Source organism: Paramormyrops kingsleyae, chromosome 4, assembly GCF_048594095.1.
Source record: "Paramormyrops kingsleyae isolate MSU_618 chromosome 4, PKINGS_0.4, whole genome shotgun sequence".
In the NCBI taxonomy this organism is placed as follows: Eukaryota; Metazoa; Chordata; class Actinopteri; order Osteoglossiformes; family Mormyridae; genus Paramormyrops; species Paramormyrops kingsleyae.
The window spans coordinates 31,938,034-31,959,907 of record NC_132800.1 but is presented as its reverse complement, the minus strand read 5'-3'; the positions used below and the strand labels follow the sequence as shown (position 1 = coordinate 31,959,907).

At 43.7% G+C, this 21,874-nt stretch overlaps 1 protein-coding gene across 2 annotated transcripts in view; it reads left to right on the top strand.

Moving 5' to 3' along the window:
* adcy8 (adenylate cyclase 8 (brain)) overlaps window positions 1-21,557 on the top strand; it is a 41,432-nt gene extending 19,875 nt beyond the window's left edge. Inside the window, exons 8-19 of one of the 2 annotated variants that reach the window (XM_023815597.2) lie at window positions 1,009-1,279; window positions 7,767-7,964; window positions 9,752-9,852; window positions 10,735-10,936; window positions 11,724-11,813; window positions 12,583-12,755; window positions 13,294-13,375; window positions 17,223-17,381; window positions 18,715-18,861; window positions 20,370-20,462; window positions 20,589-20,703; window positions 20,974-21,557. In XM_023815597.2, coding sequence (XP_023671365.2) covers window positions 1,009-1,279; window positions 7,767-7,964; window positions 9,752-9,852; window positions 10,735-10,936; window positions 11,724-11,813; window positions 12,583-12,755; window positions 13,294-13,375; window positions 17,223-17,381; window positions 18,715-18,861; window positions 20,370-20,462; window positions 20,589-20,703; window positions 20,974-21,461 — 2,119 coding nt within the window. In that variant the 3' untranslated portion in view covers window positions 21,462-21,557. The remainder of the gene's footprint in view (window positions 1-1,008; window positions 1,280-7,766; window positions 7,965-9,751; window positions 9,853-10,734; window positions 10,937-11,723; window positions 11,814-12,582; window positions 12,756-13,293; window positions 13,376-17,222; window positions 17,382-18,714; window positions 18,862-20,369; window positions 20,463-20,588; window positions 20,704-20,973) is intronic. The other variant, XM_023815598.2, reaches the window with a different exon arrangement.
* The last annotated feature ends 317 nt before the right edge of the window (window positions 21,558-21,874 follow it).

Below are 21,874 nucleotides of genomic sequence, written 5' to 3'. Positions count from 1 at the left end.
TGGAAAACAATTAGTAAAAGGTTAGATGATTCGTTGAACACAACCTTTCTTACTGATGAAATCCACGCGCTGGAGGCCGACCAACATAAGCAGGCTTTTGAGAAACACTTTTACCCCAATTAGTTTCAAATGACAATGGATATGATTCATTTTACCTACACAAGTCATTTGCTCTTTTTCCGTCCTTTAGTTAAATTAAAGTGAATTTGATGGTTCATTTTTTAAAGTGAATGAATCTCCTGGACCCATTTTTCAGCAATCCTTTGCTTTTAAGTGAATCAAATTGAACTTATTGTAGTGGGATTTCAGTCAATTTTAGTCCTCTGTTGTGATCCAAGAATAATAGGTAACGTGTATTCAAGCTCTAGGTTCTAGAATTCTGTGTTTTTTTACAGGACTACCAATTTTAATGGATAATGACCGGTTTGGGGGTGTTTCCTATACACTGGTTAAATGTGTTTGCATGTAATATGACCTGGGGAATCTACAGCTCTTGACAGGCAGATGTTGGTCACCAAAATGGCAGTAATATAGCACAGAAGCTCATATAGAAAGCAGTTCAATTTGGTGTCACACCGGTGATGTCAGTGACCTGATTGCTGACGGTTTAACCGGGGCTCAGTTTAGCCAGACTTACAGCTACAGCTAACCAGAAGTCGTTCAGTTAAATCGTGGCCACTCAAACGATTGATGACACCAACCAAAACCCCATGAAATACATCTTCACGACTGTTTTCAAGCTTGTTGGAAGCTGTTGTTGCGTAGCTCCTGCTCCAGTATCGCTTACACTGGAAGCTCAGCAGTACTGCACTGACTCCCCAATAGCCGTAAGTTTGTAATGTGCTCTTTGCCTCACTTGCACCTCACTTTGGAGAAAAGCTTCTACTAAGTAAAATAAATGTCAGAAAAATTCAGGCCGCATTGATGGTCGCATGGCCCTCGAACATCGCTGTTGGCGACACAGCAGGCCTGTCCGTCACGCAGCACGTTTGTGGCTTACCCCCCCAGGAGGATCCACATCTCCAAGGCGGCCCTGGACTGCCTGAACGGCGACTACGAGGTGGAGGAAGGCCACGGCAAGGAGCGCAACGAATTCCTGCGGCGCCACAACATCGAGACGTACCTGATCAAGCAGCCCGAGGAGAGCCTACTGTCGCTGCCCGAGGACATCATGAAGGAGTCGGCCAGCGCCAGCGGCCGCAGGAGCAGCAGCGCAACCTTCACCGAGGGCTCTTGGAGCCCCGAGCTGCCCTTCGACAACATCGTGGGCAAGCAGAACGTAAGCACAGTCCGGAGCCGCCGCCCCCAGCACCCCCCCCCCCCCCACCCCGGCACCACGCGGAGCATGTATGAGCATGTGTGAAAGCCCCCGCGTAATGAAACAAGCCCCCTACCGCTCACCTCACTGCCATCTTCCCTTTCCTCGCTCTCATTTTGCTCCATCCGCATATCTGTTGACCGCTACTCATTGTGAGATATTTGTTATTAACCCCAAGGGGAAATTCTTTTGCATACAATGACGACTTACATAAGGGGCACAGATACAAAAGCATGTACAATATGCGCTTTATATAAACAAAATACAAAGCCAGTACATATAACACAAACGATATTGTTTAGGAAATAAATAAACGTTAATAAGTTGACGGGCGGTGCATATGCAACTTGCATAATGGAAATCCAGCGCAATCTGTTTAAAATTAAATTAAATGCTGATTTGACTGTAGAAAATGTGGGTTGGCGTTGGGATGCGGATGTTGCGTATTGGACGGTCAGGCTGGTTTGCTTACCTTGCTTGCTTCCTACACGAGAATCCAGCTTGTTTTAGGGGGGTCTGGGTTTATGGCGTAACGGCAGGTCATCAAAAGGTGTTTCAGGACTGCTTCCAAGAGCCAGTAAGCGTGAGAATATCAGGACACCAGACCTTAGTTTAGATGCCGTGTGTTTTGCAGTAGCTGGATTAAGGTTAAGATAATTTCCCCTGCGAAAGAACACTAGCAACAACTGCTTTAAAAAAATGGAAAAGGCAGCTACCCGTCACTGCGGAACCTCGGGCCATATGCCACCCTCGATGACTAAGTTAAAGTGATTCCTCGTGCCATTTGCCTTGCTTCAGGCTAACCATCTGCTCCAGCCCAGCGTAAGCATTAAATGTTTTGGCTTCATCACTGTAAACCACCCCACGCATTCCAGTGAGAGAAGAGAATCATTTTTTATTTCAACCCTTAAACTACGCAGTGTCAAGCCATCACTTGGCATTAGATATGTCAATAATACCCCATAGTCTGGAACCTTTCATTTTTGGGCATTGCGTTCCAGGGACATGCTTTAGTGTAGCACACACCTTTCCCATGTGTCATTTTGCCAGCTTATTGGTTGAGACAGTTTCCAAACTGGCTTCAGAATAGAAGAATTCTGATTGACGTAGACCCCAGGCAATATGCAGTACTAATCATCTGTTTTGTTGAAATTTTGTTGTATTTGGATACTTAAGGAAATCAGGATGAATAAGCTAATGGACAAATAATGCCAGAAGTAATGGAAGGACTAATTACACATGTGGCCTTTGCAAAACATGAACAGTAGGCCTTTGTTACTTTGTTTAATGACTAAAGCTGACTTGATCCTTAATAGCCTAAAATGGTGATTGCTGCTTGTTTCACTCTCAAATGATGGAATTGTAAGGACTAACCTGCAGTCACTGTGTCGTTTTATATCTGTCTCCTTCCTCATGGGAACTCGCCAGGACTATAATTAAAAATGCTCAGTCATATAAACCTCCCCCGTGATCACGGCACATTTAAATGAGCCTTTCAGGCTACTGCTGTGGAATGGGACCCCAGAGGGCGACGGCGCCGCTGTCACGCCCCCAAGCTCCGCGCAAAAACGTGGAAAAAAAAAGAGCAGAAGGTGCGTCGTGTCCTTGCCTTTGTACTTTTGATTATCTGATGCTTGGATGATCTGAAACGGTTTGGCGGATGATGCCAGATTTGGTCCCTCTGCGCTTGGCTATCCGATGCTGTAAATACTCGCATTGTGATCTTAGTTATGATTTCAAATCCCTAGGACATAAGAACACTTGCGGAGGGGAGGAGACCTTTCTCATTTGAATGCTAAAACTTTATTCAATGTTGACTCCAAAGTTGTGACTTCAGCTACCCCGCTAGTGAGCTCATCGCACTGCTAGTACTAGCTTATCTCTATTTTTTTTTAGATATAAACAAGTTCTAAGCCATTTTCCATTTGTGACCTTTCCATGACTGTGTTGAATTTCATTATTTTACTGAACATCTTAATATCGCAAAATTATAAATGGGTGCTACTGTAGTGGCACCTTGACTTTTAACATCAATTACTGTTTTCATTTCTTTCCAAATTATGTCGCTGAAGAAACGCAATGCAACAGTGAGGAGCATAGAGGGATTCACGTGGAAATGGTGGCAATCCTTCCAAGGCCTGGTGATATTTGCACACCTTGTTTACTCTGCTTAAAGCAATTTGGTTTCAAAGACCAAGCAGATGTTCAAATCACCATTGTGGACAGAGGTGACACTGCTAACAGAACCTACACGTGTGTCAGGGAGCTGAAGCCCTTTGGGTCTTCTGGTCTTCTGGTCTTCAGGCCCTGGGGTTCTTGCAGATCCTGCAGCCAGCCTTCGGGGGGCTGGTTCTCATGCAGCACTTTCAGCATCATTAGTGACCTTCCTTAGCTCTTTATCTCTATCAAGCCTCATGCTTCTAAAAAGTCTTTCATGCCACCTGCCCATTCGGAGGATTTTCACTTCAAAGCCGCTTCCCCGGATGCAGCCCCCCCCACCCGCCACCCTGAGTTTCCGCATCAGTGTCAGTCAGACAGCCTGGTGTTTGTGGTTGATATAATAAGAGCACAATTATGAAGAGAGAACTTGTTTATATAGGGAATATATACTCCAGGGGCTGAAGGAACTGCTTTGATGGTGACACCTTTACGCTGGGCTTAGAACCAAGTTATGGTGCAGAAATAGTGTCTGAAGCTCCACGCATCTGAGTGCTTTGTTCCTCGTGTGTAGAATGTACCGGAACTGGTTTTTAGGCAGCGTTACCAATCATTGCTCATGCTCAAGCAAACTGTTTTTTTAGACAGCTATATTCTGCGGAGAACTCATCTCAGTGAAGCGATTTATCCTGTTCAAGTATAGATAGCGTGAGGTCTACTCTACTGGAAGACTCTGGGCATAAGTTAGCGGACACCTGGGATACTCACCGGTCTGTTACTGGTCACACAGAAACCACCAGAACCAGTGATGTCTTGGGGTTATGGAAAGTAAGTGAAGTATGTATAGGAGTAGATATGGAAACCACAAGTCGAGAGTTAAGGTCAGAACTGAATCTACCGCCCTAGAGGCTTTCAAACTGCGCAACCCACGCCTACGTGTTTCCTGAAACAAGAACAGAAAAATATCATTTTCCTGATTAAAAAATGCGAAATCCTTTCCAGCCATAAAGCTAATCGTTATACCCTGAGCATGGCTGAAATCCTGAAACCGGTACAGCTATCCAGCATCCACGACAGAGCACTTCTGCGCATTAATTTTGGTGTTTGATGCTGGAAAATTCTGTTTCTCGTTTAGCCTCAACGAGTAGTCTGATAGTCACCCGAAGTGGCGATCCCTGGCTATCATGCCCTTAACAAAGCGGCGCGTTTCGGATAATGCGGCTCCTGCCTGCGCACCGCGATGACAGGTTGGGAAGCAGGAGCGGCAAAGATAAGCTTTTCTTTCCCGGCACTTCAAAGGTGCTGCCATTTTACACATAACATGCTGTCAGGTACTGAATATTCACGTCGCTTTAGCGCTGCTGTGATTCCTATTCCCACGTCGCGAAGGACGATGCGGCAGCAATGCGGTGTTTTCTGACAAATAACGCATTTGAATATCAGTGTTTTTCTAAGCCTTCAAAAGTCATCACAACAGGCTGAGGTGTATCGCTTATTCTGCCTATAAATGTTTTCTTTAATTTTCTAATCCCCGAATCGTGTACCAAAGATGAAAGGGATAGGGTTATTTGAAGGAAAAATATATAAATAAATTACATTTAAATTAATAAATAACTCTGGTAATTAACTCCTGTATGAATACTGTAGTAATAATTAGTTATTATGTTAGTGCTTTTTTAAGGCAATTATATCAGACATATATAAGACGTACTTATAATGCTCGATAAGTACACCTATAAAATCCGGGAGTAGCATGGCGCAGTCATGCTGATTCTCTAGCTGGGGTGTAAGGTACTAACGACTATATCAACAATGGAATATTCTAGCGATTAATGTAACGATTCATGTATTATATTATATTATATTATATTATATTATATTATATTATATTATATTATTATTATATTATATTATATTATATTATATTATATTATATTATAAAGCGACGGTGTGCGGCGACACCACGACCCACCGCGCCAGCCTTGGGTGAGGTGCAATGTGCCGACTCATGCATCTGCAGGGGTGTCAGAGGAACAGGGACACCCTGGCAGATTCGGGGGACCCAGCACTAGACAGGGGTCCTTGAATACATAAAATCATACAGAAAATTGCCTGGGGGGGGGGGGGGGGGGGGCGAGGTGACATTTCATCAGATGGCCCAGAATTTAGTATAGAATAGAATACTTTTATAATATACTTTTCCCTTATCGTTCAACCCTAAAACACACAATACATTAACAGAACAATACTTCTACTACTACTACTACTAATAATAATAATAATTATTATAATAATAATAATAACTAGTAATAATATATAATTATAATAATCAAATATCACGTGGTTATATATGTACCACGTGATAAGGGACAGGGCTAACAAGTTTTAGCAGCGATTGATTTGATATACATAAATCATGGAAAGTAAATTAAGCAAAATAATTTAAGTGAAGGTGATGACAAAGACAGGTAAGGATACTATGAGAAGGTCAGTGGCACGTACATGTCTATACATGGCTAACCTCGCATTACTGGGCGAGTCCATCGAACCCGATTGTGTTCTTTAAGTTGTATCTGCATTGCGGTCTTGCTGTGGGGATATTTATGTTCCAATCTGCAATACTGGCAGACGACTGCATTTTCATTCACTTTTAATGTTACTTGCTTCCATAGAACTGCAGCTTTCACTCTTTATTTAGACCCACATCCGCTATGTACCGTCTCCCTTCCACCAAATCGCCGAGAGATCGGGAAGGGAAACTTTAATTGATGCTTTTTAATAATTGAGTAATCGGATTGTAATTGAATAACTGTGACAGCACTACTGGGGTGTCTGTTTCCTAGAGACTATTTTTAGGATGACTTTGGGTATCATATACTGTACATGCAATCATGGTGAATCACAAGTTTGCTTATATCAGAAAGCAAATACGTGCACCAGTGATGCATATCCGGGTAAAGTTATAGCATTAACGCAAATGTATCAATCAGTCCTTTCTGAAATATCGAAGACAAAAAACAAAGGCAACAAGAATGTTGCCATTACAGTAACATCCGTTTAACTATTCTGTTAATAATTTCCAGGGCAGTTGCAAAAGGTGGGAATCCATTTTAGTGCGTCGTTAGGAATAAAACAGGAAAGCAAAAATAAAGAAATACTTAATAACTACTCCATGTCACATTGACAAGTATCCAGAGTACTACAATACAGTCCATTACTGAATTTTTCCCAGGTGACTTAATTTGAGCTTTAACACAATAACAAAGCAATTAAACTGATGGCAGTAATTAACACCGATTGTTTCTATCTTTAGTAGAAAATCTGATCACCTTTGTGTGGTATCTCATATGTAATAGGGTCTTCTCAATTTGATCTGTAACATACATGTACCCCAGGAAGGCATGAAGTCATAGCCCGTAGGGCAGGGATTGGAAGAAAGTTACAGGTACATTTGTGTATCAATGGTCAATTCATGCATGGAATATATACAGTATGTATTTTTTTTCCTGGAGAATTGGGCTGGTTAAGACATTATACACAGAACCCCCAACATTCATAGTGGAATGTATTTTTTAATCACCAAGCACAGAGGTGGTAACCAGCCTGATAAGACCAATTCAGCATCTCAGATCTGCACTAAAGGGTATTATATTCCTGAAACAAAAAAGCTAAATTAACACATTTCTGCCAAAAGCTTTCCTTGGATTTCAGTAGCATTTCAATTGGATTTTTAAGTATTATTTTTAGCAGTGGTAGAACTGGAAGCAGAGGTGTCTGTGATGTGCATTAATTGTATTTTCTGCCTTCAGAAATGTGGATTTCCATCGATAAACACCGGGGCCCCGTGTGACTGAGTAGCCGTGCTGAATGGCTACGCTAATGAACTTAGCATGTGATCTCGTTCTTGCGAGAATTTTCAGATGGCAACTGCGTGTCACGCGGTTTCAATCTAGATGAATAGATCTTCTGTCCGTCTTCAAACATAATCATACAATATCATTTATTGTTATTTTGTTATGTCTTTGCTTGCTACCATTAATGATCATTAACATTATTATTTCATTTGTGCATATATACTTTTTTTATTTGAGCGTTTGATTGATTGCCATTCTTACCGTAATATTGAGTGAGTAAGTATTTCCGCCATCAACTGCGTCTCAAAGACCCTTGAGTGAATGGTTGGGATTTGCATGCGATGCCATGAGCGAGTCTTTGATCTAGAGCGTTGCCTTGTGTCTGTCCTGGATGGGGACAGGCAGGTTTACTCTCTCTGCATGTGCCTTCCCCCCAGACTCTGGCTGCACTTACGAGAAACTCAATAAATCTGCTTCCAAACCATCTCGCACAAGCTTTGCATGTCCAGTCTGGTCCTGAGGAAATTAACAAGCGAATAGAGAACGCCATCGACTTACGGAGTGGCGATAAATTGAGAAGAGAGCATATCAAGCCTTTCTCACTGATGTTTAAAGATTCCAGCCTGGAGGAAAAGGTAGCTGGGTCTTTCTCTATAAGATACAAAAAAAAAAATCTCTATATATAATATAGAAGCTTGAAAAGAAGAAAAAATTGTCTACCATACTTTTATCATGAGTAAGCTGAAGGATCGTCAGACTCCCAAAATGATCAAATGCTCTTCCAACCTAAACAGGCTCTTCTGTTATGACACATGAAGGCGATTCAATGCGCAATGCAAATACCTCAGATATCACACTTGCTATTGACTTAATTAAACGCATTTGCGTGCCAACATTTGCTGCAAAAATAGTTCACCAAATGCCTGTCGAACATTCCAGAGTAGTTCCAAAATCATTGATTTATTGAAAGTGAGAACACGCACGTCGATTTCTGGACCATGAAGGCTGTGTATAGCAACATTCAGAAGAAACAGACAATTTTTTTGTTTTCTTTTTGGACTCTTTATTGGAGTTGCCACATGACACAAACCCAAACAAGGAAGATTGTGAACTGAAATGAAACTGAAATGTAATGTAAATGTCAATGAAATGTAAACTGAAATGGCAGGTTCTTCCTCAGCACCCAGAAATAACCATGAACCTTGTGAGGGATCTTGCCTGCTGACCTTCTCCTGGGCGGTTCTCCTGGGCGGTGCTCCTGGGCGGTTCTCCTGGGTGTTTATCATGATAGTCACAAGATGCACAGGCAGGCAATACAGGGAGTCAGAGGAATTTCAGCATAAAAGTAAACACCTCATTTCTCAATATGTAACACTGAGGTTTACATTTTGGAATGCATTTGATTGGTGGAATGTGATCATTGCATAGAACCATTGAAATGTACAATTATACATGTATACATAATACGTAAACCAAATGGACTTTGATTTTGAAATACTAATAGTCATTTTTGTTCAAATTGTAATGCTTATTGGATGTTTAAGCGGTACAGAATTGACTTTAGTTTACTCATGACCAAACGTATGCTGTGGACTCGATGTCCTACAAGTATTGTTGAAAAAATTTCAGCTTTTTGAAATTCATTTTGTTTCTTTGCAGTTTGTTTCCCCTTTTTGTTAAACGAGTGAGTCTGTTTGCACCCTTATATTTTGATTTGAATTGACTACTTCCTGTTTCCTTCTCTTGGGTTACCCATCTCAAACTGGTTTTCAGCCCCCATCTGGTTTGGTTCTGCTTAATGTCCCGCCACTTGGTGTTCCAGTTCCTTATTTTGGCGTAGCTGTTACTGACATATCCTCTTGCTAATTTCCCAGTACCCTTCTCTAAAAGAGGCAGAGAGCGGGGCAATACGGGCTGCTGAGGATGGCAGTATTTTTCGGGATGTCCGGTCCCGATGAGATAAACCTGGCCGACACTTGGGTCGTTTCTCAATGCGCGCACTTGACCATACTTGAGCTCTCGCATTCCCACTTGATGTCGTCTCCCATTTCCAAAGACCAGTTCCAATACTAAAGAAGTACTCGGAAATATGGAAGAAGGTAAAAATCAAGGATACGTCGGTTGCATCCTCGCCAAACGAGACCAATCCCATGATGCATTGCACCCCAAGTTAGTTCTTGGGAGGCAAGTTAGCAGGCCGGGACCGCAAGTACGAGCTTTGCGTTCTCGGTATTGGGAAGCACCCCTAGCCTCCTGTGCCATCCTCAAGGGCCCAGAAATGCCCCACACTCTCTGCACCTTTGCCTGTGGACGTAGCATGTCCGTGACTGTGTGTTTGTGGGATGCGGGTGGCCGGCGGCTGCCTCAGCCTCTCGAACCCGTCTTGTCTGTCTGAATTCTTTCCCCCTGTCCCCTCCCGCAGTACTCCCAGATGAGAGATGAGGTCTTCAAGTCCAACCTGGTCTGTGCTTTCATTGTTCTCATATTCATCACGGCCATCCAGAGCTTGCTTCCCTCATCCAGGTAATGGAAGTAGTTGAGTGGGAAGAGACTGCCAAATCCCAAACTGGTTTATGGAAAGGCCCCAGCTTCCCCAGTTAACGTTCCCAGTATTCAGAGAATACGCTTTGCTCCATTATTTACATACCAAGTTCATGGCGATGATTGTTTCTCCGAGCAGACATCCATGAACATCGTATATATAACTTAAGAATTGATTACATTGACTGAAGTATTTTCGAGAAGCCATAGGAGTCTTTCATTGCATTTTCACATCAAGTACACCTACCTATGAAATAAGACACTTTTAGTATTCTGTGTTTTGTTTTTCTGCTTCGAACCTGGTAAGGTCATATGTGAATATATCAGAAGGCCCTTCGTTACTTCGGTCTAATTTTATACTGTAGTTTGCTGCTGAGAAGCAGGGGGGGGGGGCTATTGCCCTCTCCTGGAGCGATACCCCCCCCCCCAGAGCTTAGGTGCAGCCCTAATTTAACACACCTGATACAGATAATCAGATCCTTCAGTACTGAGATACTGCTGAAGCGCCAGATTATCTGTATCGGGCGTGTTAGATTAGGACGGTACCTATGCTCTGCAGGAGCAAGAATAAGCTGCTCTGCTCTACAGGATCATTTTAACGTTAAAAAATAAATAAAATTAAATGTTCTTTGGTGGAGCATTGATGACGGTAACGGGGAGTTTGATACTGGTTCATTTGATTTGAGTGGCAAAGCACGAATTGTGTGTTTTTAGTTATAGTGGATGTAGTTGTAGATTATTTGGCAATTTGATGATTGAACTTGACCCTAGTCAATCTTGGATGAGACGTATTTTTTACGTTAGAGCAGATTGTGGTGTCGGCAGTGTATCTGACCGTACTTCATATGTTTCACGTGTCGACAGGATGGTAACCATGGTGATCCAGTTCTCCATCCTCATCATGCTGCACTCGGCACTGGTCCTGGTCACCACAGCGGAGGACTATAAGTGTCTGCCCCTGGTGCTTCGGCAGGCCTGCTGCTGGATCAACGAGGCCTACGTGGCCCGCAACGTCATCATCTTCGTCTCCATCCTCATCAACTTCCTGGCTGCCATGATTAATATCGTAAGTGGGCTGGACGGTCAGTCATCAATGGAAATTTGCAGACTGATGCTGGCAGGTGGCATAAGGTGTTAGTCATCATTTATTTTCCAAAGAATTTTCTGATTTATGCATGCGATTGCAAATCACATTCGCAGGTCCAAATGTAGATACTCTCAGACATATTTATACTCCTGCTTTATAAAGTCATGTAATATTTGTTTTCAATGAAAGGGAACAGTGCATTTTACTCCACAATTAATATTATTAATATTAATATCCATACTGAACAAAAAACCTTTCCAGTATCGAATTCCTGAGATCACAGGCTACCAGAGTCAATGGCTGACATCGATTAAATCTCAATATAGTTTCAAAACATAGGAACGAAATATCAGATTGCAGCATTATCATTGGGCTGTCTGTCAGCACAGAGCACATAAGGAGGGACCAGGCAGCCGTCAGAAAAATGCCCGTCGTGAAAAGATTAGACTTAATCCCTCAGCTCCTTCACATCAGCGTTTTCTTTTAGTAGCGGGAGAGAAAAGTCAATTTCCTCCAAATCACTCCAATTTTGCATGGTCAGCCTGCATTGTTAGCTCTGTCCTCCGATGGGCGCTGGGCAGAGCGCCTTTGCCGGTAACCGCTGATCGAACACCTCAGTGTACGCGGTTCCACTCCGCGGGGGCCCTCTCATCTCAGGGGCCTGTGATCTGCCGGCCGAGGCTCCCGCTAGGCGACGCCTCGCTCCCTCCGGCTTTCTCTGAAGTGTCACCGTCCAACCCGTCCCCCTCTCTCCTGTGACGTCCAGCTCTGGTGTGACTTCGACAAGTCTAGCACGTTCCGGAACCAGACATTCAACGCATCAACCTCGATACCCGACATCTGCTTCTACCCCGAGGTACGGCCAGCTGTGTACAGGTCAACTGATGACTCTTGGTCATCTCCTACTTTATTTGAGTCACAGGAATGACAGAAGTACTTTAAAGCAGATGACTAGGTCTCTGTTCTTGAAGATAGTCTTAACAGAAACTTTAAAGAAAATGGCTTTCTGTTTTTTTTTCCCAAATACAATCAAGTTCAATGTTTCGGGTTGGATTTGTTTCACGAAAAACATATTTCTGTGATATTTCTAATAGTACTATCAAGACTGTCCAGTGAGTCATAAAAAAAAATAAAAAATACCTTTTTGCAATGACATTACGTTGTTAATCCAGGTCACAACCTTTCAGACTCATAATCCAAAAATGTTGTGGGCCCTGTTACCTTGATGCCAGGGTCTGGGTTACAGCTCCATGCCCCCTTGGAGTAAGCAGGTAGACACGAATCACCATGCAGGTGCAGAATGAGGCCTACTCCTTGAAGCCACAAACCAAAAATCGCCAGTATTTCATTTTAAACCTGAAACAGCTGCAGCTGGGACCATGATGTCATAATTTATGCGGCTGCTTCGCCTCCTGATTGGATGCAGCTATATCACACCGAGTCTTTAATTGGATGACACCCATGAGGTCGCAATCACAATAGCCTCTTTTCCCAGAGCATGCGGACTCTCATTGAGATTTATAGTGATTATTCACAGCGTAGTATTCCTGTGATCATCGATTTACCATGGGAATCATGAACCACGCATCCTGTTCACCTTCGCCATTTTTATCTTTGCCCGCCAGTACTTCGTCTTCACCGGGGTACTGGCCATGGTGACCTGCGCCGTGTTCCTGCGCCTCAACTCCGTGCTCAAGTTGGCCATCCTGCTCGTCATGATTGCCATCTACTCGCTGCTCACCGAAGCCTTCTACACCTCACTCTTCGTACGCTACGACACCGTTCACCACAATGGCGAGTGAGTTTTGTGCCCCCCCCCAGCATTGCCGTGACAGGATGCCATTATCTCCCTAACAAACAGCTGCCTGCCATTTATTACCGCACGACAAACCACAATGATGCCCCCCCCCCTCCATTTACCCGGCGAGTTGCCGCAGGAGACGATTTCTGGTCGTGACGAGAACAGCTGGTGCCCCCAGGTCCCTAAAAATACACAAATAATCACTGCATGTGTCTGAGAAGCAGTCCGAATGCAAACATCGTAAATATTCCTTCACGTCTCTAAGGAGCTGTAGAGGATTTTCCACTCAATAAATCGCTTTCAGAACAATGAATGATCTTTGTTACTTGGCCCTGTGCATACAGCTCAGCATGGGGAAACTTTTTTTTAACTACTGACTGACATCTTTCTAGAAATGCTTCCTCAATGACATTTTATGATAGACAAAAGATAAACAATTGCAAAAATTAAATGGCTACTACATTAACTAAATTTGTGCAGCAGTTTCTTGACTATGAGAAATGTTAATGTGCATGGCTGCCTACATTTGTTCCAGGAAAAATTTTCTGGGGACCAAGGAAACCTCCCTACTTTTGATGGCAATGTTTCTCCTGGCTGTGTTTTACCATGGACAACAGGTACGGCTACAGCACAGAAGGGACACGGTGTTGCTAGTACGTTGGTGCTTGGGTTCTGGTGCAATGAGCACTCGTGCAGCGTGTGGGTACTAGTGCAATGAGTGACTGTACAGAGTGTAGTTGTTTTTGCAGTGTGTGGGTACTGGTCCAGTGAGTGACTACAGTGTTTGGTTGTTTTTGCAGTGTGTGGGTCCTGGTGCAGTGAAAGATTGTATAGTGTTTGGTTGCTGGTGCGGCGTGTGGGGCCGGTGCAGTGAATGTGTGTACCGTGTTTGATTTTTGGAACTACGTGATGGTGCTGGTGAAGTACTTGTAAAGCGTGTTGGTGCTGGGGCAGTGAGTACATGTACAATGTGTTGGTACTGGTGCAGTGAGTGATTGTACACTGTTTGGTTGTACAGTGTGTGGGTGATGTTGCAGTGAAAGGATATACAGTGCTTGGGAGTTGATACAGTGTTTGAGTGTTTATATATCACCCTCGCTTGGGATCACAGAACAGTCAGCACTTCTCCTGTGATGGATACACGATACAGATATTATATATATGGTGCATTGTTTTTGCATTACCTACTGTATGTTCTCTGCATTGTGCTGTATCTTTTTTGTTAGCTATTGGCTTTCTATGGTTTTCTTTTTTAACTTATGTTTTCAACTTCGGTCTGCCTGAAATTTAAGGGAGAACCTTTGGGAATATATCTCGTTTGTTGACATGATGACTCGAAAATGATTTTGACTGACAAACTGGCTCTACGTTTCTCCTGCGCAAGGCCAACAGGAGAGTAACAGGGCAGCTTTACAGCTTCTCTTGCTCTCAAAGAGAGTCTCTGATCATTCTTGAGCCTTTGCTTGGTTCTGTGCTCAGATAATTAGCGCACGGTCACAGCACGGTCACGGCAAACCCGCTTATGTCAAAGATGGGCCGCTCCCGTCTTGCTTTTGAACCTGCTGGGAGAATAAAGAAGAAAACCAATTATAATTTTTTTTTTTTACTTCAGTATTTAATTGTATTTTAATTACTTTTTATTGAAAAACTTTTTAAAGACCATTAACACACTACAGTATTTTCAAAATGTCAACATTAGTCTTTGATTCCAACAACCAGCATAAAATGCTTTATACCGAATTTGCATTTTGATTAATTTTATTAGATTAGATTAGATTAGATTAGATTAGATTGACTTTATTAATCCCAAAAGGCAGAAAGGATCGATGCTTGGTTGTAGGCGTCCAGTGCTATGGAAGGACCTTCTGAGCCCACGATTAAAACAGCTACATCATTACATGATGCTGCCATCTCATCCCTTCCAAGCTTCAGTACCTGCAGAAGATGACAGTAACCAGTGCTCAGGAATCAGTGTTGACGCTGGTGGGTTGAGACCCTGAAGCCTTTTTCAAGAATATTTTTGGAAGGTGTTGGTATGAAAAGTATGAAGTAACTAAACGTTGATATTTGTGCAGTCATTTAATGCCAAAAATCAGACGTCACCGTGAAATTCTCTGCCCGTGCGTATCGCTCCTGCTCTCGGGCTCATATCGTAAAATGTCATCAAGGTGGGGGCCGGGGAGCGGTGGAGTACCTGGGGGCTCCGGATGGAGAGTGGGACTTATATGATAAAAACATATTACTATGAAATGTCACCAGCTGTCGGCATCAGCGCGTCCGGTGCCCCCCCCCCCCCCCCCCTTTGGATTCCATCTGGCAATGAGATGAAAGTAATTGGAAAAAGAAAATTCCGAAGAAATGGGAAAAGCTAGCAGTCTGAAGTATCGCACTTTATGCAACCCTTCCTCCATCCATCGATCAGCAGGCAGTGCAGCTACGTATGAGAGCTTTAATGGAGGTTAATGATGCGGGGGGGGGGGGGGGGGCTTTTATAATGACTGGTCCGCGGCTCTATTGTGGTCACGCCATTTTGATCTGGTGACGAGACATACAGGATTTACGATATTAACGACACAGAGATTAGCGCACATTGTTTACAATTACTGTGGCGTCCAGAGGCGTTGGCACCATTAAGGGATTTCTCAGCGTTAAACCTCTCAAGGTGTCTCTCGACTCCCCAAACCGCAAATGGCGTACATCTCAGACCCCTGAGTCAACCAGACAGTTGGGCTGGAGCCTTTGTGACTCTGGTTAAATGTGTCTGCTTTTCTGCTCTGCAATTTAGTTGTCTCTGGAGCCCATGGATACGGCTGAAATGCTGAAACGACTGGATCGGTGGTAAATTACACGTTATGCAAAGAGCTAAAGAGCTAAGTAACTGTTTCTTGTCCACAGCCCGGCGAAGCGGCTAAACCGGGGCAAAGGTACAGCGTGGGCACTGAAACGTGGGTTAGGCGAACCAAAACAGCTCTGTCTAAAATCCACCGTCCGTTTTGGTGCTGCAGATGCACATCTCTTTCTCATGGAGCGTGTGTGTGTTTTTCTGGCGTGGGGTTTGCTTGTCAGATGCTGCCGATAGGTGCAGGCTGGTGGGTGATCAGACGGCACTCTCAGCGTGGGGGTGGAATTGAGGGTGGCTGCAATGAAAGGTGTTTGACTCAGTGTCAGGATCTGCTTTAGTCCTGTCACACGGGGGCTATGGGCAAACGTAACCCTTTGAAACAGACACCCAACCAATTTTTAGCCTTTTATTCCTCCCATACTGTCACTTTGAGTACCCCGGTATGGAGGATTGACACCTTCTGAAGCCCAGGTCTTCACAGGCAACATGTGGCAATATTGTTATGGATCTATGCTCTGTGGAATATCTATGCCCTATGGAATTATGGGGGGGAAAAATGAAATGCATTAAATCTGTGGATAGTGTGTGGCTCAGTGGATTACGATGCTTTGCTTGTGATCAGAAGGTCACTGGTTCGATTCCCAGGGTTGGCAGAGTGATTTAACAGCCAGGCTTTTGAGCGAGTCCCTTAACCCCCAACTGCTACAGCAATTGGCTGACCCCGTGTTCTGAAAAATGCATGTCGCTTAGGATACAAGCCTCTGCTAAATAAATACAATGTAAACACATCGGACTGCGTCGACGTCTTCTAGTCTGTCTGCTTTATCATGCCTATGTAAGGACTAACAGCATTTTGATCCATCCATCCATGTTCCAACCACTTACAGAGAGGTTTAGCGCCTATCCCAGGCAGCATAGGGCTAGGTGCTGGGGATGGTAGTCATTCCATCCACTGATACATCTCCCAACCACGGTTTATGGTTGAGTTTGGAGGCAATCCCAGGTGACACAGGTCACACGTATTTTTACCCACATGCCCAGGGAGAATGCAAGCTCCACATGCGTAGTGGGGACAGTATTCAGACCCCATGAACTACAGTCCTATCCACCGAGCCACTGCGCTGCCCACGGTTACCTTAGGAATATTACGAATTTCTGAACGCCAGTTTCGGTAAATATCCTCGTTTAATCCAAATTAAAATTAACTCTCACATGAAAAATATCAAGGTTCAAACTTCTTTATTTATTGAAAACAATCCAGCAACATATAATTGTTTTTTTTCCAGTTTCGGGGCTTTTCTTTTCATCATAAGTATAGCATTTCCTATTTAAACACCCTATCACTTGCTTTTAATGTAACTTGTTTTCATTGGTAATCATATTTTCATTATGCCTTCATTTGTTTAATCCAGATTAATCCTAAACCCATTATTTACTGAATTTAATTAAAACTTTGACAGCACAGCAACACTTCCATTGTGATATATTTGTTGTTTCAAACTTGATTTGCATTTGTTAATTGCTAATGCATTTTAAACGTTGCTAATAGCATAACTAATAGCACAAGATGACACTGAAGACAAAAATTAATTTTGTACACGTGTGTATATATATATATATAGCTGGAGTACACTGCACGCCTTGACTTCCTGTGGCGAGTGCAAGCCAAGGAGGAGATCAACGAGATGAAGGAGCTGAGGGAACATAACGAGAACATGCTGAGGAACATCTTGCCCAGCCACGTGGCCAGGCACTTCCTCGAGAAAGATCGGGACAACGAGGTAAATGCCCGCGCACTATGCTAATGAGCAGGAAGGCTGAGCATGCGCACTGGGGACAAATCCATGTGGACAGATTTCCGTATTGGGAGCATTTTACCTTTTCGATTAACAGTATGGTGTTTGCGCTTGAGCCGCTGAGTTAGCTCACCGTCCCCCTTTTGGCTGTTTAGATTGTCATGATTAATGAAATGATACATCACAGGGTTTTTTTTTCATATAAATAGGACAGTTTTGCGCTAAGTTATGTGCAGCGTCGAGATACCGAAGAGAAATGGTTCCTTTGTTGCCGTTCAGAAATGATATATTGTGCCAGTTCATCGCAGGTGCAATATTGTAGATAGCCCGAATTAATGGTCCCATAAACCACAAAGAGACATCATACAATGAACAATAACTGGCCTTCGGGCGACTTTATGTGTAAAGCGGAGCGCGGACAAAGTGTTCTCTCAGTGTTTTTCTGGCCATGGATGTTTTCCTCTTTCTTTAAATTCACGAGTTCGCCATCAGGTGACAGGCACACTGCTGGGACGCTCAAGGTCGCCCATTGACGGAGGCTGTGGGAATACTATAATCAGGCGGTTATGATGTGTATTAATCACACGGGAAATGGCCGGGGAGCCGGAGGGCGCGCGTAGAGACCCTGCGCCAGCACAATGCCCGTCAACAGTCAGGGCTATTAAAATAAAACCGCGCAGAGCCTTCAACACCACTCCGTGCGTCATCTTAGCATTTATAAATCCATAAAAAAGCACACATTTGCACTCTCCTGGACAAAGAACGGAAGCTGACGGATAAGTGGAGCATTCAGGGCAAGCACATTACTGACCGTTTAAACTAGAGAGAAAATTCCATCAAAAATCTTAGTAATTAAAAATTATTATTGAATATAAAAAATCACTGACTTCTGAAACACAATTTTTTTGTGAGAACTGATAGCAATATATAGAGCACACCATCTTCACGTCGTGTTGTGTGCAAATTTTAAAAAGTGGAAATTTAGGGTTTTATGTATTTAATGGCAGTAATTGTTATTATTTACATCCTTCAATTTGCTCTGGTTCTTAAAAAGCTGTATTTTTCATGGTTTAAATGCCTAATTATACATGCAGCCACAATTAGTATAAGAAATTTTGCTAATTTTGACACAGATTACAAATTAATCATTAATAAGCCAAAGTAGAACATTTCTGTTTGTTTGTTTACTGACAGCGGAAGAAAAACATTGCCCTCTGCTGTCTGGATAATGCCTAGCAGTCCAAAGTCTGTCTCATGCGATTTTAAAAAGGCGAACATTGGAAACATGATGACGATGAAAGTCTTGTCCTCTTCCTAGGAGCTGTATTCCCAGTCGTATGATGCAGTGGCGGTCATGTTTGCTTCCATCCCTGGATTTGCCGACTTTTACTCGCAAACGGAGATGAACAACCAGGGCGTGGAATGCCTGCGTCTCCTCAACGAGATCATCGCCGACTTTGACGAGGTTCTTCCCCCGTACTAAAGCTTGTGTCTTTCATGAACGATATCTAATTATAACACGTATAATATGTAATTTCATATAAAAGTGTATAAGATATAAGAAATATATAGTATTTTAATAATGTATAATTTTATAACATTTAATTTGCAGTTTAATAAATTTTTGAAAATCCATTTTATTAGATGTTTAAGAACGTATCGAAAATACTGAGTAATTGAAATATTCAAGCAGTATCAGGCTTGACCAAATCAATGAACTACTTTGATTGAATATTATAGCTGAACAAGCCTGATTGAATTGATTCACTGTGGTATGTACTGCTAAACCGGATCCGGCCGGCTGTCGGCCCCCTGGACCGAGGATAGGAAGACGATATCATCGAGGCTAGTTGAACTTATATCCGCAATATGTAAGAGTTAATGGTCTGAACGAAATGTAGTAAAGTGTGGACAATGAGGAGATGATATCTAAATCTCCAGAAAGCATGAGTTTGATGAATCTGTGCTGTCCGGTAAAGGGCAGGATTCTGCTGGATTCCCGTGAAGCGTTTTCAGAGGCAGCCAAGGCCGGATGGTTGACATGGCACTGGCTCTTTTTATGCGTTGCAGCCAGCTCCATATTTTATGGGTCCTCATCCCGATCAGCCAACCTGTCTATCCTGAGCTGTCCAACTACACGGAAAAAAAAAAAATTAGCATGTAGCATGCTATAGCTGCTTCTTATTCAGCAGCAGTCGATTTAGATGACTGTCACTTCACAGACTTTTTTTGGGCTCAATTACGAAAATAAAAATGCTAAATCTAGTCTTTGGATATGTCAGTGTGGATCAGCAGAGGGACGTGCCCAGAGCACATTATGTCCCACTGTCTAGCCGAGGCAGTAGGGCCCTTGCCAGGTGACTTCCTGATAGCAGCGATAAACTCCATCTTTCAACCCCTTCAGCTGGCTGGCCCATGAATGCATGGACCCGCCAGATTCAGTTCTCGAAAGGCACTTTAGATTCAAGAACACAGTCTGAGACCATCTGCCACTGAGCCGGAAATCCGTCATAAGGACAAAATGAGCCGAGAGTCAAACGGTCCCAGGAACCTGATGGCCAAACTTAAACCTCTTGATTTATGGAGACTGCCACCCCCAGCATGGAAAGGCTGTTATATCCTGTTGCAGTTCTCAGGACAAAACCAGCACCATTCAGATCTCTGGAAGGAAAGGAAATCGCTGTCAAAAGCAAGAGGGGTGGAGTGTATTATCAGAGCCTGGGCCTAATCGGACAATGGCCAACTAAATGTGGACTGATATGCTTGATGTCTGAACCTACCTAAAAGGAATGGTGACCAACATGAAGTTCTTCAGCACCTGCTTCATGATCTGATCCATATATTATCGATGTGCCATGTCCAGTATCTCCATTTGCATTGTTTAATCATTATTTTTGAGAATATTAGAACTCTCCGGTTAGCCTACTGCCTTCTCATTACTCATCCCTTCCCTCGTTTCCTCCGTGTTCCCAGTTGCTCGGAGAAGATCGATTTCAAGACATTGAGAAGATAAAAACTATCGGCAGCACATACATGGCAGTTTCGGGTCTGTCCCCTGAAAAACAGGTGAGACGGCAAATGAACGAAATAATATATCAGGCATAATTTTGCTTGTTTTTCGCGGTGAAAATGATGTTGGGCCCCCTAAACATAAATCATTCTTCTTCCCCTTATCTTTCCATTGTTGGGCAGCAATGCGAGGACAAGTGGGGCCACCTTTGTGCCCTGGCAGACTTTGCCATTGCTCTAAACGAAAGCATCCAAGAGATTAACAAGCACTCCTTCAACAACTTCGAGCTGCGGATCGGTAATATCCCAACCGAAAGACTGCTCGCTTTTGTCCGAGAGACTGCACGCATTTGTCCACATGCAGTCATGATTCTGCATTTTCATCCTGTTTGTGACGTACTTGCATTAAACATTTTGTGTTGGGGAAATTGGTTCATAGCTCCACTTAGTGTGAAGTCAAGGATAGATTGAATTTCACATCAGTGTCATCCTGCTCGCTCTGTGTATTTGTTGAGAACATTGTTTGGTCACATGATCTGCGTCGATGTCTCACTCGTCCTCTCTTCAGGCATTGCACACGGGTCAGTCGTGGCGGGGGTGATCGGTGCCAAGAAGCCCCAGTATGACATCTGGGGCAAGACGGTGAACCTGGCGAGCCGCATGGACAGCACCGGCGTCAGCGGCAAGATCCAAGTGCCTGAGGAGACGTTCCTCATCCTGAAGGAGCGCGGCTTCGCCTTCGAGTACCGCGGCGAGATCTACGTCAAGGGCATCAGCGAGCAGGAGGGCAAGATCCGGACGCACTTCCTGCTGGGCCGGGTGCAGCCCAACCCGCTCATCCTGCAGCCACGCAAGCTCACGGGTCAGTACTCTCTGGCCGCCGTGGTGCTGGGCCTGGTGCAGTCGCTCAACCGGCAGAAACAGAAGCAGATCCTCAATGAGAACAACAACTCGGGGATCATGAAGGGACACTACAATCGCAGGACGCTGCTTACGCCTGGGGGGCCCGAGGCCGGGGCCCTCGCCGAGGCCCCCGACAAGACTGAGCTGCCATAGGCGCTGCTCTTTGCATCCATTCCATTGTTCTTTGCTTTCCTGTGTCAATGTTTCTGTTTTGTATTTCTTTTATATATAAAAAAAAAAAACACAATAAAGGGGTTTAATTTTTTCATAACCAGGTGGAGTGCCGTGTCGTGTTGTCGCAATGTGCTTTTGGGGGAACCCCAGTCATGAGGCTTGGAGTATATGACCTGGGGTATATGACCTGGGTCGCCCCACATCTAAGGGGTCCCTCCAGATATATACATTTCTTTTCAGGATCTGTAGGTATCACATTTCACCGTGAAGCATACGCCCACCGCTTAAGCATGTTAATCCTAGCTCCAGTCTGGGTAATAACCCTGAAATATGCCACTGGCAGGACACCAGCCTCTTAAAAGCAAGAAAAACCCCCCTAACAGCATAATCAA